At 54.6% G+C, this 19,637-nt stretch overlaps 1 protein-coding gene across 2 annotated transcripts; it reads right to left on the minus strand.

Annotated features, from left to right (window-relative positions):
- Positions 1-15,021: 15,021 nt before the first annotated feature.
- On the minus strand, positions 15,022-19,583 carry MRM1 (mitochondrial rRNA methyltransferase 1). Of its 2 annotated transcripts, none has more exons than XM_010949216.3 (5): positions 18,137-19,583; positions 17,840-17,933; positions 16,100-16,232; positions 15,875-15,994; positions 15,022-15,677 (listed from the first exon to the last, which is right to left on the minus strand). In XM_010949216.3, the coding sequence occupies exons 1-5, from the start codon at positions 19,069-19,071 to the stop codon at positions 15,505-15,507; spliced, it is 1,455 nt and encodes a 484-aa protein (XP_010947518.3). In that variant the 5' UTR covers positions 19,072-19,583; the 3' UTR covers positions 15,022-15,504. The 2 variants fall into 2 exon arrangements, with proteins under 2 accessions (XP_010947518.3, XP_074198749.1); XM_074342648.1 differs by having other exon boundaries at positions 16,096-16,232.
- Positions 19,584-19,637: the final 54 nt, after the last annotated feature.

A 19,637-nucleotide genomic window follows, 5' to 3' on the forward strand; every position in this document is an offset into this window, starting at 1 on the left:
TTTCTTGGTCCCAGAGCACTGGTCACGCTGCACCCTGCATCTCCATTTTCCGTGCATATGTCTATCTCCTCCCTGCACCTGGCCCTGGACTCCTGGGGGCCCTATTCCCCCCTTCTTCCCCCTAGAAGCCCAGCCCAGCGCCAAGCCAATGGTGAGTGTGTATGGCAGCCAGTGGCTGAACTGGAATGTTCTCAGGCCAAATGCTACACCCTGTTAGGACAGCCCATTCTCCAGCCCAGAAGCGAGACCAACCCAGGTTTCTTGCCCCGTCCAAATGAGCATTCCCCCTTCCAGAGCCCCAGTCTTCTCCCCTGTGAGGTGGTGCCGAAGCTCCTGATTTGCACAGTTGTGACAGGGAATAAAGAGGCCATTTTTGAAGGCACTTGTAAAGTGTGTAACACACAGCAGGCCCTCAGTAAGCAGACTTTACTACGATAGCTGGGAGGCCCAGTCGGTGCTCAGAGCGTGGAAGGAAAACAGGAAGAGCAGTGTTATCTCAGCTGTGCAACTTCAACTAAGCCACCAGGGCAAGGAGGCCGAGGACAAGCTGGGGAGGGTGGGAGATGCTTAAAACTGGCAAAAATTAAAACCCAGTCAGGGTCCCAGCCGACAACTTGTCCACAAGGAAGGCATTCCACGGGCCAGTAACTGGGTGGGAGAGGCCTCTCCTTCCCCCAGGGTGGGGATGGGGAATAGGCCCAGCGGGGAGAGGGAAGCGGGGGTGAACAGCCTCTTTATTAACACAATTATTTTATTTGCCGAAAGGTAATCATCCTAAGTGAGGTCAATGGGGCTGCTGGCCCACGTTGCCATGGCGATGGATCACTTCCAGCAGCAGCAAGGGCTGGAGGCACCTGAGGAACCTCCCAGATCTCTCACCTTCCCCTAGAGGAGGGCTGAATGAGACCTGCAGGAGTTTGTGTCCCCCTCCCAGCTCCAGGTGACAGACCAAGAGTCCCTGGGAGAATGTCTCAGCCCAGATTTGCAAGGGGTCCATCCTAGCGGAGAGGGGTCTCTGCATACATCATCTCTTTTCATCCTATGATAACCCCACAAAGAAGTGAGTCAGCATCACCTGACCATTTTACAGAACACTGTGGCTCAGAGGGGCTAGTGAACCTGTTCAAAGACACACAGCACATGAAGATTTAGAGGCTGGAGCTTGAAGCCTAAGGCACCACTGGCAGTTGCCTCAGAGCCAGGGCTGTGACAGTGACAGGGAGGGATTAGACCAGGGTCTTGAATGATCAGAAAAGCTGATGCAGAGGAAAGGTTGCTAACCTGGAAGTCATGTTACCCTCAGCAAATTTGCTCAGAGCCTCGATTTACCCAATGCATTCTGCCTTTGTGATTTGACAGTCTAAGATGAAGCAGTGACCAAGACATGTTTTCCCAACTGTAAAATGGGTCAACGAAGCCTGGCCTTGGGGACCCAGGACGTCAACGACAGCAGGTAAACTTGCCCCACTGAACAAAGAGGCTAGTTTGGTCATTTTCATCCAAATCTCAAAGGGTGTTAGCTCTACAAAGAAGGGAGCAAAACATGCCCTGCCCCCAAATCCTCCAGCCCTTAAGTCCAGAAGACAGCACAGCAGAGGCACGCCCAAGGAAGGGTGCAGCCAGTCCTGGGATAGGGGGCGGCGGGGTGGAGTGTCGCAGGGTGGTCCATTTGGCTTATGCCCGCAGCATCTATCGCCCCCTGGTGAACAAATCTGACACAACTACAAGGGAAAACTACAACCAGTGGGAATTCAGATGGGGGTCGGGGAGAGACAGATAGGTGCACATGGAGCATCAGGGGAGGCTTTGTGGGTGGCGGGAGGCCAGTGGGACTTGAGCTGGGTCTCCCAGAAGATGGGCCTGGGATGGGAGTAGGAGGGAAGACATTTCGGGCAGTGGAAACCGTCCCCAATAAAAGCCTTCAGACTGTCAGGTGCCGAAAGAGGGTTTAGATGGGGGGAGGGGTAGAGAAAAGGGGCTTCCAGGGGCCCAAGAGGAAACAGGAACCAGACTGGGGCAGATTGTAGCTAGTTTTGACCTTGAAGCTAAGAAGTCTGCACTTTATTCTGGAGGCAACGAGGAACCATAGGTTTCTGCGCAGGGACAGGAATGATCTGATTTGCATTTGAGGCTTATCATTTGGAGAAAGAATGGAGGCAAGGAGGCTTCGGGCTCTACAAAGAAGGGGGCTCTTTCCTTTAACAGTAGCCACACCTCAGCACGGCCTGGCTGGAGACCTTACAAGCCCTATTTTAACCACTGCACACAGGCCTCAAGCTGTGTGGGTTCCCCGCCTGGAGGCAGGTGGCAGGGAGGGTGAAGATTCCAACCCTGGGTCCCACTCTGGCCTCCTTCAGTCGAGGCCTCAACATTGACTGAACAGATGTGAGTCCCCTGAATGATGAAGAAGGGGCCGGAAGAAGGTGGGGAGGGAGCCCCATTTACTGAGGGCCTGCTCAGTCCTGGTGATGCTGGGGGCAAATGCCCTGAAGTCATTATCCCTGTTTCAAAGAAGGAAACCGATGTGGCATGGTTAGGGACAGTCCAGGACCCTTGGGGCTGGGACACAAGCCCAAGTGGGTCTGACCCCAAAGGTCCTTTACCACAAGCAGGAAGAGAAACTGAGGCCTCAAGGAAGCAAAGCCCCCTCCTCCCAGGAGCCCAGATACCACGGGGAGGCATTCCATAGGCCCCTGTCCCGCTCCTGCACCCCCTCCCAGCAGTCTCTCCACCAGCCACGTCAGGGGCCCAGCCTCCTATGACACACGCTCACACATGCTTTGAGTTCTGGCGTATGGAAGACATTCACAAAGAAGCAGTGGAATCTAAAAAACTGACACAAATGAACTTATTTACAAAACAGAGACTCACAGACAGAAAACAAACTTACGGTTACCAAATGGGAAAGGGAGAGGGATAAATTAGGAGTTTGGAATTAGCAGATACACACTACTATATATAAAATAGATAAGCAACAAGGTCCTACTGTACAGCACAGGGAACCATATTCAATAGCTTGTAATAACGTATAATGAAAAAGAATATATATGTATAACTGAATCACTACGCTGTACACCTGAAACACAACATTGTAAATCAACTATACTTCAATTAAAAAAAACAAACAAAGCAGTTCATTCCAACTTCCCATTTTAGATTCACCAACCTCATCTGAGGCTGCCAACTGGAGTCCCCGTCCTGTGCCAGGTGACACTGAGTAAAGGCAGGAGATAGCAGGGGGCTGCCCAGGATGGGGTCCCTGCCCCACCAACCCAGGGGGGGAGGCCAAGTCAGGGGCCTGACAGACAGGAGAACTTCTAAGGATGGGACAAGAGCAGAGGTTTTGAGGGAGGCTCCAGGACAGGAGACAGAATCAGAGACTGGGTGAGAGACAGAGAGGAGGTGGATGGTGCTAGTTCACAGCTGGGCCGGGCAGCAATGCCCAGGGTACTGGCCACACTCCAGCCGGGTAATAGTGCCAGCTCAGCCCTAAACTTTAATCAGTGGATCTAAGGCTTGGCCACAATCAGCAGCAAGAAGATTAGCTGAGACCTGGAAGGGAAGGAGGAGGGGGGCGTCTAGCCAAGGAAGGGTGTGCATGGAATTTATCTGGGGGGAGTTGGGGAGGGTTCAACACCCCTTCCCACAAGGCATGGAGTGGGAGGTGGAGGTGGGAGGCAGACTGAGCTATGTCAACAAGGGAACAAATCCGACCCACTGAGGCTCAGCTGGACCCCAAAACTCAGCCTCCAATACCCTTCTCCCTCAATCTCAACAAGCCTCAAGTGAGACACCAAGAAGAACTTACCAACCAGTAAGACCCCAGGATGCCTGAGCAGGGGAGGCTCAAGGTGTTCACTCCATCCTTACCTGGGGAAGGTGGTCTCCGTAGAGGGGTTCTGGTGCCCCCATTCTCCCCTTCAGGCCAGGCTGTACTAGGGATGGACCCGTATGGGCCACGGTCCCACCCCCCAAGTGCTCTGGAGAGAGGGTGGAAAGTAGGAGGCGACAAATGGTATCAGCTGCCCAACATAACTTATTAGCATCTAGGCAAGATTAATCAAGCCCAGAAACCTCGAGCAGACCCCTAATTAGTTGCTGCTGATAACTATATTTGTCATGCTCTCCAATTATTCCACTGTAAATTTCAGAGTTTAATTGCACCTTGTTCTTCATTGAAGTGTCACTGTTTGCACATGCTCCCCTAATTCTTTAGCAAATTTGACAAAATTCAGCATTAAATATAGATTATCTTTAGATTTCCATAATTAACACAACCAAACTGTCTCAGGCCTAAATATTTCTCCCAGCACCATAAATCTGGCCTGTCCCCGGAACCCAGAGAGCTGCTCCCAGCTCCCCCGGCAGAGGCCGTGCTGAGAACATGCACGCACATCTGTGAACTTACAGGACAGGCCTGTGCAGGGCTGTGGCGGGGGTGGTGGGCGAGGCTTCATTGAGGGCGCACCCCCCAAATGTGTAGGAAGCCCCATCGAGGCTACTCCCTGGGGCATCTCAGTCGTGTCCCAGGACTTAAAAGTTCAGTCCAGCATCACAGTTGACCTCTGGCCCTGGCAGGTGGGCTAGAGGCCTATGGCCCTGCCTATAGTCAGCCCATGAGCCACTTCACCCCATGATGGCCAAAGGGCCCCGTGTGACTTTTCCCCCATTACGACTACCCTTGATGTTAGACATTACACTAGGATCATGGCCCAGGCAGACAGAAATGTCCTCCCTGCCATGCCCTCCCCCGGCGCCCTCACTGACCAAGCTTCTAACGCCCCCTCTCTAGACTCACCAGGTGAATATATTTCCATCAGCTCTAAACATGCCCACCTGAGGCTCTTAGCTCAGCATGGAGGGGAGGGAGGAATTCATACCCTCCCCCAGCAGGCTGTGAATCTTTTCCACCAGCCCCCCGAGCCCCAAATCTAACACCCCGACAAAGCCAGCAAGGTATCCCATTTCCTAGATGACAAAGGGGCAGCAGGGGTGGGTAGCAGAGGGCAGAGAAGCCAGTGCTTCCTCTAGAGCCCTCCCAGCCTTTGGCCCTTGGGAAGAGATTCACATTATGGGTTTGTCCTAAGTCAAGCCCCTTCCCCAGGCCGGCTGGTTTGTGGGCAGCAGAGAATCCAGAGTTCAAGTGAGAGGCAAGGCCCCTATCCCATGCTGCAGTCATGCACACACACAGACACACACTCACACACACACTCACACAGAGACAAATGGACACAGATGCAGACACACCAGTGATACCCATGGATACACACACAGACACACACAGAAGCACACATCCCTCTGCCTAAGCCCTGTGGGAAGATGGGGGCAGCCAGACAGGGAAATACTCCCCAGAAATCAGTGGCATATCCGATCTTGCTGCACTGAAGGGCCAGAACGGGCCGGGGACTTCGGCAGACTACTCGCCAGCCCTCTCGCCCTCTGCCCTGCCTGCCAGCTCACTGTTTCCCTGGTGAAGCTACCGTGGTGGCTCAGGGGCTGCAGGTAGAAGCAGGCAGTAATGCTGAGAAGCCTCAAAGTGTACTTGCAGCAAATTTGGAGAAAAATCAATGGCCTTTAATGAGATCTGATTTTTCTCCATGATGGGGGGCTCTGGGCTGGGAGTTATGTGGGGGGATCTCTGGGTGCAACATGGGAGGAAATGGGCCCGGGCACAGCTTGTAGGGCTGGGAGGGACTGGACAACCAGCAGGCACTGGTCGAGGCAGAGACAGAAGACCAATAGGTAAGCGATCAGGCTGCCGTCCAGCCCCACCCCACCAGGCAGAGAGGTCCCCTGGGCCGGCTTGGGTGTCTGCCATGGCCAGGCGGGGTTCTGGATCCAGGAGGCTGGATCCCCATCCCGCAGAAGGAATGAGGGGCTGAGGCCCAGCCAGGTCAGATGGGCCAGCCAAGGCCAAAACAGCGGGAGGGTGGGGGAGAGCCCACTCAAGGTCATTGGCTTCAGAGGGATGTGAGAGGTGATTCCTGAGCATCTGCCAGGCCCCAGGCACTGGCTCTTGTCATTCAGTAGAAAACCCTGCAAGAGAGGTAATGACCCTTCGCTCAGATGAGGAAAATGGAGATCAGAGAAGTTAAAGACATTGCCCACAGCCACCCATGCAGGAGAGCCCGAGGCAGCAGCTCTGAAGTCTGTGTTTCCTCCATTCTGCTCGCAAGCAGCCCCTCGCAGGGGATGAAGGTACCACATCTTCATCCCTCTTCTTTTCTTCCAGATCCTTGGGCCTTCTGAGTCAGAGCTTGGGTTCAGGCTCCAGGGTGGCAGGAACTCAGAGAATCTCTTCCACGAATCACAAGACTTCCCCAGGCATAGAGGTCAGGACACTGGTCAGCTACAGTCCTAGCTACAACGCCCCACTGGCTGAAGCTTTGAGCTCCCTCCTTCTTTACTGAATCATAGAGGGAATAGGGGCCATCAACTCAACCTTAGCATCATGTGCCTGAAGCCCCTGTACAACATCCTGCCTGAGTGGTCATCTGAGTGCTTGCACTCCTCCAGTGACAGGGAACTCACTACCTCTAAAGAACTCCATTCAACCTCTGAGACCCTGTTAGGCTGAGCTGCTATTTACCTCCCTGAGCCTCCCACTGGTCCCAATCCTGCCCTCTGGGTTGCTGCTCTGCTCCATGAGAGCTCTTCTGTAATTCGAACACCATGGCCACTGCTCCCATCACCGCCTCCACTACGTGCTTCCATTCTCCCAGCTAAACACTCCCTCATTCCCTCAACTGTTGCAGACTGCCCTCCCCCATTCCCTCCCATCCACCCAAAGGTGTCTGCAGAATCATTGACAGCAGAGGGGAGTGGTTAAAAGCAACCATTTTGGATGGACTTGGCAATGATTTCTTGGATATGACACCAAAAGCACAGACAATAAAAGAAAAAAAAGTAACATCTTTTTAAAAAAAATGGAGGTCCTGAGGATTGAACCAAGGACCTCACACATGCTAAGCACATGCTCTACCACTGAGCTACACCCCTACCCTCAAAAGAAAAGAGTAGATAAATGAGGCTATATCAAAATTTGAAACTTCTGTGCATCAGGGGACACAGTCAGCAGGGTGAAAAGCAACTAGAGTGAGCTGGTTGGAGAAAATATTTGCAAATCATTATCTGATGAGGGATTAATAGTCAAAATACACAAAGAACTACAACTTAACAACAACAAAAACCTAAAAAACCCAATTAAAAATTGGGCAAAGAGGCGGGGAGTGTATAATTCAAGTGGTAAAGCTCACGCATGAGGTCCTGGGTTCAATCCCCAGTACCTCCATTATTAAAAAATATATACTTAAATAAGAAACCTTATTACCTTCCCCCACCAGAAAAAAAAATTGGGCAAAGGACTTGAATAAACATTTCTTCAAAGACGATACACAGATGGCCAAGAAGCACATGAAAAGATGCTCAGCATCACTAATCGTTAGGGAAATGCAAACCAAACCCACAATGAGATATCACCTCACACCCACTAGGGTGGCTAATACAGAAAAAAAGAAGAAGGAAATAACATGTGTTGGTGTGGCTCTGGAGAAACTGGAACCCTTAGGCTCTGCTGGTGGGATTGTAAAATGGTGCAGCCACTATGGGAAACAGTATGGCGGTTCCTTAAAAAATTAAAAACAGAACTACCAGATAATCCAGCAATCGTACTTCTAGGTGTATATCCATAAGAATTAAAAACAGGATCACAAAGAGAGATTTGCACACTTATGTTCATTGAGCATTATTCACAATAGCCAAGAGATGGAAGTAACCCAAGTGCCTATCAACTGATGGATGGATAAACAAAATGTGGTATATATATACTGTGGAATATTATTCAGCCTTTGAAAAGGGAAGAAATCTTGTCAGGTGCTACCAGATGAACCCTAAAGACATTATGCTAAATGAAATAAGCCGGTCATAAGAAGACAAATACTACATGACTCCACTTATATGAGTATCTAAAGTTGTCAAATTCACAGAAACAGAAAATAGAATGGTGGTTGTCAGGGCTTGGCGGGGAGGAATGGGGAGCAGTTGTTTCCTGGGTGTACAGTTTCAGTTCTGTAAGACAAAAGATCTGCAGATCTGTTGCCCTCTGCCAACGTGCATTTGCATCCCCCTCTCCCTGCTCTATTTCTTGCATAACACACTACATAAATTTACTCACCGATTTTTGCTGAGTTGCTCACTGCTGTATCCCCCTTTGGCACACAGTAGGTGCTCGGTAAATGTTTGTTAAATGACAGCATGAGCTAAGTCTTGGGCATCTATCCTCAGAGGCCCTCTGCCCCACCCTCGACTCCCATCTTAGCAGCAGGGTCTGCAGCTTTAAGGACTCCTGCCCCCAGGTGCCGGCAGGGGAGCTAAGAGCCCCACTTCCCTTGCAGCCCCAGGCTCCCCAACTGCCACTCAGTCTGGCCTGGGCACCAATCTTGTCCATCAATATTGGCCTCCAGCAGCCACACTTGGACGCCCACCCCGATCGATAACCAGCGGCTGCCATCGATCAGCCCCTCGGGGTAGAGCCAGGGGAGAGCCACAGAGAGGGTCATGCAGGGTCTGGAGACATAGCCCCGGAGAGGGAGCGGGAACAGGGACCCCCAGGGACAGGCAGACAGCATGGAGACAATCAGGCAGAGCTGGGAAGGAGAGGCAGTGCCAGACCCTGAGCTAGGACAGGGAAAGGGGTGGACACAGAGGGAGGCCCCTGAGAAAGACAGCAGAGGCAGCCAGGGAGAGTTCTCGAAGTTCCAACCTCGTGCCAAGGGCATCTTCTCTCAAGCCCCAGCACAACCCCGGGGAGGGGTGCCATTTTTCGGGGAGGAAACTAAGCTGGTAGGTTCAGAAACTCAGCCAAGACCTGAGCCTTTAGATGTGGGAGCAGAGCTGGGATTTAAGCCCAAGTCTGGGTGTCTCCAGGGGTTGAAGCTCTTTGCCACAGCCCGCAGCAGCTCTGAGCTGTCACTGTGGCCTCGCAGCCTGAGCACAGCACCCACAGCTGAGTCAGGAGAGAGTTTCTCCCCCATCCACTGGAATGTCCCACTCAGAGCTTGTCCAGATGGCTGGGGAGAGGGGGAGCGGAGAGGCGGGGTGGGGCGCTGCACGGGGGAGGGGCTTGGGGTCAGAGATGGGGAGGGTGGCTGTGTGTGGATGTGGCTTGCCCTCCCCAGCAGCAGCTTCCTAGCTGGTGCTTGGGCTTCAGGCTCTCTCCTGCCAACCCCAGCTCCCCACCTTCTCTCTCCTCCCTCCTCCCAAACCCTTCTGATGGCCACACCACGACCTTGGGCAAGTCACTCAGCCCCTCAGAGCCTGCTTCCTACCTCTAAACCAAAGGTAGTGACAATGCCCACCCCAAAGCATCATAAGGTCTAAAGAAGACAGGCATGAAGAGCCCTTAGCACGTGGTAAGTACGCGATAAACGTGCGCACCAGCACCAGCACCAGCACCAGCACCAGCATCGTTATCATCATCCTCGTCACCATCACCCTGATCCAAGCACACGGTTTCTGGGTCCCACACCCACTACTGTGAGACTGCTGTGTGTGCTGGTCTCAGGGCTCCGATTTAAACAAGACCCAGCCCCTTGCGGTGCCCAACCCCGGCTAGTACCCCCATCTGCGGGAGGAGAATCTGTGCAAGGCCAGGATGCAGACGGGTCTCGGCAGGGCTGAGGGCTGAGGGGTTCCACCGAGTGTCCCCTCAACCCTCGATTAGCTCCTTTGTTTCAGAGAACCCAGAGCAGCTGTGGCCCAGGCTCATTTGCATCTTGCCTCCTCTGAAAGTGGAAGGTCAGGGCCAGCTGGAAACAAGCAAAGAGATGTGCCCCACAACCCACCAGAGAAGAGGAGGGGGAGGGAATTAGTCCCCGACCTCAGGCCCCATTCTCTTGTTCATTCAAGGTTTTAAAACCCCCAGTGTGTGCCTGGCCCTGTGTGGGACCGGGGAATAAGAAGGGAGTAAAGCTAATTCCTGCTCCAGCATCTAAAGGAGGGGAGTGGGTGTTCCCAGGGGCTGGGAGGGGCTTGCAGTTATAGGGGGCTGGGGGCCTGGAAGCTACTTGCAAGAAGGGACCAAGCCCACCGTCTTACTACCTCCCTCGTTTGCTGACTTGTGTCCTGTTTTCTTCATTCTAAAGGAACCTGTTCAGCCCATTGACATTTTTCTGAGGTGACAGATGAACCACAAAAGGTACCACTTTGCATGGAGTCTCCCTTCTGACAACCACAAACCTTAGCAAAAAATGCTGGGGGTCTGAGGGGCACAGGGGGCGCAGAGGTGGCAGAAGATGGCAAAAGGGGCCATGTTCAGCCAGGCTGCCTGCCGGGCTGGGGCAGGGAGGGGCCGGCCCCAGCCCACCTCCTGGGCCACCGCAGCTGGTGAAGGGTGTCCTCTGAAATGGAATATTGTGACAGAGAGGGCGCGTAGGGGGCGAAGGACAGGCATTTCCATAAGAATCCTCCTTTGAGTGTAGTGGAGGGGAACAGGTTTAGAAGGAGCCTTCCCAGGGCTCGAGGTATAAATCTCCAGGTCCCAGTTCAAGGACCAGCCTCCCTCCTGTTCCTGTCTAGGGAGGAAACAGGAAGCTTTAACTGGGGCAAAGCTCACGCCCTTTTCTGCTTCTTTTGAACCTAACGGTTGCTGGGGCTTTGGCCCTGGTACCCCACCCTGGTCGACCAAAATCCTGCTCTTTTGTTTCTTTGTTATTTACTAAGATAATTCTGAGAGCAGTTGTTGTGCCTGTAAAATCACAACAGCCGCCACTGTAGAGAGGTTACAATTCACTGGGCACTGTGCTACCCTGCTGTGGGTACCCTATCCCCACTTTACAGAAGAGGTGACTGAATAAATGTCCTAGAGGACAGCGACTTGCCTTAGGTCATCCAGGTAGGAAGTGGTGGGGCAGGATTCGAACCCAAGGCCAAGCCATGTTCACACCGAGTGAGTCAAGGGAGATTCAAAAGGAAGGAAGACGTGGCCAGGCTGGGATGTGGTGGGGTTGAGGAGGCCTGCGGAGGAGAGGCCGATGGGGGAGGGGAAAGGAAGGGGCAGCCTCAGGGGCTATACCCCTGACCAGGCCCCCAGACCCTGGGGGGAGGGGACATAGCCTCCTGGCCAGTGGGCACCTCTCACCCACAGAAAACCCTCTCTGTGTGGGTCTGAGCACAGACCTAGGGGTGGGGAGCAGGGAGCTCGGGGCTGGGTAGGAGGCAGTTAGAACTTTCTGGAGCACCTCCCCCAGCAGGAGGAGCTGAAGACCACCAGGGAGGTGTTAATGAAACAGAGAAGCTGTGAACAGACCCAGTAGTGATTCCAATCTGACACCTCCACCCCAGCCCCCACCATTAATGAGCTGGGACCTGCCCTTCTCCCTAGAGAGAGGGGTGGCAGTGGCCGGAAGGAGGAGGGGGAGTCCCCGGGCATCTCTGTAGCGTCAGATGCCTGCTTTCCACCTCCTGCTCATAACTTGTTATTCCTCTCATCATCATTACTGTCACTGCCATAAACACTCACGTTTATTGAGCACTTACTGTGCCCAGGCTAAGTCCTTTCCATACATACACCCGATCACAACAACTTCTATGACAGGTACTATCTCCATTTTACAGGTGAACAAATTGAGGTTCAGTTGGGTTAAGGGACTGGCCTGAGGCAGACAAAGAACTTGGACCCTGGACTGTCTGGCTCAGAAGTGTGTTCTGAATGCTTTCACTAGCGTGCCTCTGACCTGGCCCCACCCCGGCCTCAACAGGAAGGTGGGTGGGATAGAAGCGCTCCCCAGTGTGGGGACAGATTGGGGACCCCAACCCTGGGGGCACTGGGAGTGGACCCTGGTGTGGCTCCAGGGCTAGAGCCAAACTGGTGAGTAAAGGCAGCACCCTGGGTCCTGGAAGTTCCAGAACTGGGAAGAAAGCAGAGCAGGATCCCAGGCCTGCCACCAGCCTCTGGTCTCCCTGGGTGCTCTGCTGGCTCTCCCCTCATGTGTGCAATGAGAGCTGGGCCAGGGGGCTCTGAGGAAGGACCTCCAACTCTTCGCACTGCCTTGGGAAGGGGATGGAGAGGGGAGGGGTGTTGGCTGGGGAGGCCTGAAGTAATGGGGTGGGGGGGTGCTAGGAAGACCCTTACATCTGGCCCAGGAGGGAGAGGCTGAGCAGCTCTGAGAGTCCCGTGTTTGTAAACATCATCAATCAGGGATTAGCAGATGGGCATGCTAATTGCACCTGTGGAAGCCTGAGACCTCAAGGTTGATTACATTTACAAACTGTGGGGCTCCCTGGTGCCTGGCCCTGCAGATGTGGCGAGGGGGTTCTAGTTGAGGACCCCAGCCTTGGGGAGGGAGCTGGCAATTAAGCTTCCTGCCCAAAAAAAAAAAAAAAAAAAAAAAAAAATTCTAGCCCTGGAGGAGGCACGGGTGCTGTCCACAACTGAGCTGCTCTGGGAACATCAAGCTTCTGAGACCCTTCCCCTTGTGGCTCCTGCAAATTCCCCTTCAATCCCTTCCCCTCTCCAACTCTGGAGCCTATGGAGAAACGGAGGCCGGGTTGGTGGGAGGGCAGAGTCAGCGCCCTGACCTCGAGGTCTGCCCCCAGGGGCTGTAAGAACACTCCGAAGTCCTCTGGCGTGGAGCTGAGGGCTTGACGCGCTCGGCCTCATTTAATCCGCACCGCAGTCCTCCAGAGTGGCCACTACTCTTACCCTGTGTGCAGACGAGGAAAGCGAAGGCTTGGGAAAGTTAAGGCACAGGTCCGCATTGACACCACTAGCAAGTGTCAGACTTGGAACTCAAAGCAAGCACTGCTAACAGCTGGGGTCACATTCTCAATCACCACCGGGCCCTCCTCTGGCTGCGTCCTGACGCTGCCCCCTTCACACCCTCGGCCACTGCCACCCCGGCTCCTGGGTATTTAATCACAATTGCTGAGCAACCTCTCTGCGCCAGGCACCCGAGGCTCCATCCGAGGAGAATCAGACCCCATCCTTGGCTTTGGGGCATCAGGTGCATTTCGTTGAGTCTTGGGACTACTTGGTTTGCATAACTACACACCTGTGTGTACCTGGCAGGTAATTACAACCCCAATTCCCTTTGGTTCAAGTGAGCCTGTCTTCCCAGAGGACAGCCAGCCCGCTACCCAGGAGGTGAAACAGGGAGGAACCCCTGGCAGGGATTGGTCCTCTAGGTGGCCCAGACCATTGGGACCCAGAAAGCTAATGAACAGCATGCTGGAGGCAGGTCAGATAGGGTTCCAGACAGCATGGAGTCGTGGGCAGGAGCGGGGCTCTGGACCCCGAGGACACCAACCTCAACTTCTAGGCTGCGTGCTGGGTTTAGTCCTAGAGAGCAGAGCTCGACTTTGTACCCCATCCCTCGAATGGGAGGGAGCACCAGGACACCTCAGCTCATTTTTATCAAGCCTGTTAGTCTGGGTTCTCTGGAGAAACAGAACCAAGAGGGTATATAACTATATACAGACACACCCCTGCATATACATACACGGCGTATATCAGCCACGGATGATCCAGCACTTTCTGAAGAACCTCAGGGACAGATGAAAGGTTGCTTGGCCCGAACTTTCAGGCACGCACTAGAAAGCACAGGTGTGAATGATTTGGAAGCAGTTCCTTGGACGGGAGGGGGGTGGTTTGAGGACTAGTGATTCTCAAACTGGCCGCACACTGGCACCCACCGGGGAGCTCTAAGCTGGTGCCTGGCTCCCTCCCCAGAGATGCTGACTGAACCCCTCTCTCCCCGACCCCATGACGCTAAGGCACAGCCACGGTTAAATCACCCTGGGCTCTTGGTAAGGAATGCAGCGGGGATGTTGGAGGCCATATAGGACACCCAAGATGGACATGTGCCAGTGGAGGTCAGAGTCTGTGTGGCAGTAGGGGACAGACAGCTCAAGGGGGACCCATGCGATGGAGGTCTATGGAGTCCATGAAGGGGTTTCCCCCTCTTTCTCAAGAGGAAAAACTTTGACTTTAAAGCCACCTTAGGCCTTTTTTTTTAATACAAATTCAGACGTCTTTCTAAACTGGCATCACCATTAGAATTCCAAGATAAATCCACTGCACAAAGAAAAGGGCAGAACTACTTAGCCGGCACCTACGACGTGTGAGGACCGAGTTCGTTTGCCCTCTGTATCTCCCGGCAGCCCCGGAAGGCAGGATTACCCGCCTTTGATGGAGGAGGGCACTGATGCACAGGCAGGTGAGGAACTGGCCAAGGTCACACAGCATCAGGATTTGCACCTGGGGCTGCTGTCCTCCAGAGCCATGCTCCCGAGCAGTGGTTCTCCGCTAGGAGCAGTTCTGTCCCCCAGGGGATGTGTGGCAATGTCTGGAGACATTTCTGGTTGTCACAAATGGGGGGAGGAGGGTGGGTAGAGGCCACGGATGCTGCTAAACATCCTACCATGCACAGCACAGTCCTCACAACAGTCGTCCAGCCCAGGATATTAGCAGTGCCAAGGCTGAGAAACCCTGCTCCAGTGGTTCCCAGCCTAGGCTGCACATGAGACCCCTGGTGGAGAGCAGAGGGGGGCTTTAAAAGTTCGGATGCCCATGTCGCACACTGACCAATTACATCAGGCTGGGAGGACTGGGCTCCTGGTATCGGTTGTTTTTTAAACTTGCCAGGTGGTTCCAGTGTGCAGCCAAGACTGCTCTAAACTACTTGCATTAGTGGCCTCTGCTCATTTGTGGGACCCAGGGGAGGAGTACCACATCTGTCTGGGTTGTACAATAAACCGCAAGCCTGCGAGGTCCTCACCACCTCACAGAATCAAAGACCAGGGCTCTGGTTCAGTGCTTCCTTCCATGGAGACTGACTGACTGATGGCTCACCCGTGGTGGGTACCAGAGGGACAGAGGGCTGGGAGGTGCTTGCTAACCTTTCCAGGGACCGCGGCCAGGAATCTCCCCAGGTGGCTGCAAAACTTCCTGAAGAGACTGTGGACCAAAGAGCGAGGCTGCCACCTAGTGGGGGAATCAGGCAGAATAGACCACCACTGAGCGCCTGCTGGGTACCAGGTGATGTTTTATTTGATTCTTACAATAGCGCTGAGGGAGGTGCAGACAAGGGCCCGGAGACACAAGATGAAGCCCTGTGCTCAAAGCCCCAGTGGGGCAGGGTTTGAGCCTGGATTTGCACCTGTCTGGCCCACAAGAGGGCTCAGGCCTCCCTCTACACTGTCACACTGGTCCCAGAGGACTAGGACCCCTGGACTGGGCTGCCCGATCCCTTCCGATGTCTACACTTTCCAGGCAGGGTCTGGGAAGAAAGAGACCCTCTGTCCCAGCACAGCCTAGACACTGCAAGTCCAAAACCCAAACAGGAAACAACTTCCTCTGGTCTCCACCACAAAGCTCCAGGCCTCCCAAAACAGTGGTTTATAAGCAGGGGCCTGGGTACACACTCAGGCAAGAAGGTAAGAGTCTCTGGCACATTCCAGCGTGCGGATGTGTGTGCCCTCCAGGACACGCGCCTCGGAAAGCCCCAGTCAGCCCCCGTCCTGCCTCTCCTTTTCTGAGCCTGAGGACCGTCCTGGGTGCTGAGCGACTCTGGGCCCTGCAGATGAGGCTGAGGGCTCTTGGGGGTCTTGGAGAAGTTGCTTTCTCTCTCCCTCTGCAGGGACACCCTTCCTCTGGCTGCAGATAGAGTGAAGAAGAATTCCTGCACAGACAGACAGAAAGACAAGGATGAAGAGGAAGGACCATGTGCCAGGAACTCCCTCATTTCATCCTCAGAAGGATGTAGGTATTCTCCTCATTCGACACAGTGAGATATGGAAAGATTGAGAAACTTGTTTAAGATGAAACAGCTCTATATGTATGATCAGAGGCAGAGAAGTAAGGGGCACGTAGACTCACCTGCAGCCACGGAGACATTTAAGGACTCGAGTCCACGAGGCAGCTGCCGGCCGGGCAGGATGGTAAGGAGAAGCTGGCAGGAAGCCCGCACCTCTGGGGACAGACCAGAGCCCTCGTTCCCTGCAGGGCACGGTGGGGAACACAGGGTTAGGGAGGCCCCAGCTGGACACGCAGGCGTTCGGGAAACGCCACGTGTGAGCCGGGAAAGCAGGGACACCTACCCACCCAGCACTAGGAGAGTAGGCCGGTCCCAGAGGAACTCCAAGCAACTGGTGACAGGCATCTCGGAGGACGGGGAAATCTCAGGCCCCAGGCAGCCCACCGTGCCAGCCACGAGCCAGCCCTGCTGGGCTTTGGCCTGAAAGAGAGAAGAAGAAATCATGCTTGAGCTCACCACGTCTTCATCGGAGCCTGGCCGAGGAGGAGCCCGGCCTTGCCCATATATTATCCCCTCTCTGACACCCCTGGGTCCAGTCAATAGTTATTAAGCCCCTAGAATAGGCAGGCTCTGTCCGAGGCACTGGGGATAGGGTGTGGGCAAAACAGGCCCAAATCCCAGCCTCTTCAAATGGTGACCAGGGAAGGTGTCACTGAAGTGACATTTGAGTGCAGACCTGGAGGAGATGAGGGAGCACCACGTAGACACCTGGGGGGAGCACTCTAGGCAGAGAGCGGCACGGGCAAAGGCTGAGGGGCGGGTGCTTACCTGGCATGTGTGAGGGACAGCGGAACAGCGAGGTAGCCAGTGAGAAGGGAGCCATTGAGACAGGAGAGGGACAAAGGGCCACTTGAGGTAGGACCTTGAAGGCCTTTGGCTTTTACTCTGAGAGATGCAACAACTTTGAAAGGTTTTGAGCAGAGAAGTAACATGGTCTGACTTATATCTCAGCAAAATTACTACATACTGAGAGCCAACAGCAGAAGCAAGCAGACCAGTTAGGTCTCTGCAGTGATACAGGCAAGAGATGACGAAGGGGTGGACCAGAGTGGGAGCAGTGGAGATGGTGCAAAATGGTGAGAAATAATGTTAAGGTAAAAACGAAAGGATCTGCTGGGATACGGGTGGGAGAGCAGGAAGAATCAAGGATGCCAAGGCTTTTGGCCCAAACTATTGAAGGGATGGTGCTGCCATCCATTGAGCTGGTAAGTCCATCAAAGGAACAGGAACAACACTTGGAAATGTTTGAAATGCCCATTAGACAGCAAAAAAGAGCAGCTGAGTAGGCAACTAGATATGTGAATCTGAGGTCCAGGAGCAAGATCCAGGAGGATATACATTTGGGAGGCATTCAAATTGAGATGGCATTGAAAACCATCAGATTGGATGTGACTAAGAAGAAATAAATACGTACAGAAAAGAGATCCAAGGACTCAGACTTCGGAAACCTAGGGGGATGGTCAGGGAAGCTGCTATATGCAGGGCAATACTGCCCCCTTGTGTCCAGCGAGGGAAGCACAGCTGAAGACAAATGTGGATGGACCAGGAGAGAGGTTTTTACTTAGGTTTGCCCCTTCATTTTTTGGTTGTTGGTGGTGGTGGTTTGTCTAGGATTTGTTTGTTTTGTGGGAGGCACGAGGGGAAAGGCATAGACTCGTTCTTGTTCAAAGAGGCTTTCAAGCTATGCGCCTACTGGAGGAACCCAGGACTCCCGGCCACCAGTTCCTCACAGCTAAACGTTTACCAAAGACTTAGACTTATCAGGCAATGAGGCACTGAGGTAAACCCAGTCTGCCTCCAAGAGGAGTGCAGTAAAAGTTCATAACTTCAGATTCTGTTCCACGTATGGTTTTAAAAACTCCAGGATCCTTCCCTTCTCAATGGGTTTTAGAAGGGCTTAGGCAGCGAAACCAACACACCCCTTTCTCTCCCCTTTCTCCATCAGCTGCTGGCTGGGGGCCCTTGGAGAGGCTGAGCTCGGCTCATTTCTTTTCCTTTACCGTCTCCCCACTTTCCCCCGCCGTTACCTGTAAAAAACCAGCCAGGTCATCAGTGGAGAACACGTCCATCACCTCCATGGCCCCGGCGCTGGCCTTGCTGACTACCGGAGTTAGCGGGCAACTGCAAAGTTTCCCCAAGTCCCTGAATGAGGCTGGGTAATCTCAAGCCTGCAGCCGTGCCCTCCCCCAGCCTCCAAGAGTTTAGGGGTGAGAATTCTGGGCGAGAGGGAGGCCTGGCTGAAGGGACTACCCAGGGGTCAAGGTGCTTAGGAACTCGGCTGCGCCTCCAGACTGGGGCACACGGGGAATAAGGGGCGTCCGTGCCTGTTTCTCTGGCTGGTGATGACCTTATCCACCCCGAGGAAGTGAGCGGAGCGCAGAATGGCCCCAAGATTTCGGGGATCCTGGAGCCCCTCGAGGACGAGCCACAGCTGCTGGGGGTTGTCTCCTGGCCCCGCCTCCCCGGCCTCAGCCCAGGGCCGGGGCCACAGGGGGCTCACTTCCATGCAGACGCCCTGGTGGACCTGGTAGCGGCACAGGACGTCCAGCTTCTGCCGTCTGGGCCGCACAACTGGGATGTCCCGCGCCTCAGCCGCGCGGAGCAGCTCGGCCCGCTCCCCCTGCAGCCCGGACCTGCCGGCCTGGAGCAGGAGCCGGGCCACGCGACGGCGGGAGGCCCGCAGAGCCAGGAGACAAGGGGACAGGCCAAACAGAAGCTCCAGACCGCCGGCCGACCGCTGGGTCGGCGCCAGGTCATCCAGGAGCAAGCGGCTTAGCTCCTCCCCGCCAGGCCGCTCTCCACGGCGCGCCGCTTGGGAGAAAGGACGTTTGAGGAGGCGGCCGCAGCAACGCCAGGTCGCGCCCCCGAAGGCCGCCAGCGGTGCCATGATAGAAGCCCCGGCTGAGTCCTTGGGAGCTGTCACCCCACCCCACCCACCGGGGCCCGCTCCCAGGCCCCCAGCACGGGTGAAGGGGACCCGACAGCTGCCCCTAGGCCGTACGCTCGGATACAGGAGACAAAAGCTAGGACTCCCAGTTCCGAGACTGCCCAGAACCCGGCCACCCGCCCCAGCCCCCACGTGAACTGCTCCACTTCCGCGTTCGGGTGGCACCGCCCCCTGCCCAGTGCCGCTCAGCGCATGCCCAGCCGCCAGGTCGTCTCCACAGCGCCCCCTGCAGGACCGGCTGAGTGACGACACCCACCGCACCGCCGCCGACCAGAGAATTCGCAGCTGAGCGGACCCTACTGTGGGCTGCATTCTGCACCCTTCAAGGTCCCAGGAGGCTGGAGGGCACCAGCAAAGGACACTTTAAGTCGGTGTGTTGGCTCTCCTAGTCAACCAGATCAGTCGTGGTGACTCCTTCACCATACCCCGCTCACTACCAGGTACTGGTGATTTTCCTCAGACGCTTCTCCTGCACCCAGCTCCTCCTCTGCACCCCCACTGTCAAACCCTCATGAGTCAGCAGGACCCCACCAATAACTTCCTATCCGATGGTGCTGATTCTCTAAGTGACAGCTCTGTGCCCGTCCTGCACCTGCTGTCAAGCCACCCATTGCTCTTGGTCCACAGGTAGCGGCCAGACTCCTTGCGCAGTCTCAGATCCCCAGGGATCCAGGCAGACGCTACCTTTTCAGCCCCATCTCACACCTGCACTAAGTGCTGTGCTGTTCCCACAGCTCTGCATGCTCTTCCGGAGCCCCCAGCCTTGCACACCTTATTGTCTTCTTTTCTGGCTGGCAAACTCCTATCCATTTTCAAGGCCCAACCCAAAGGTAATCCACATCCCAGGAGTGATGCCCCCAGTCCACCCACCTTCCCAC

The sequence above is a fragment of the Camelus bactrianus genome, chromosome 16 (assembly GCF_048773025.1).
Source record: "Camelus bactrianus isolate YW-2024 breed Bactrian camel chromosome 16, ASM4877302v1, whole genome shotgun sequence".
Lineage (NCBI taxonomy): Eukaryota > Metazoa > Chordata > Mammalia > Artiodactyla > Camelidae > Camelus > Camelus bactrianus.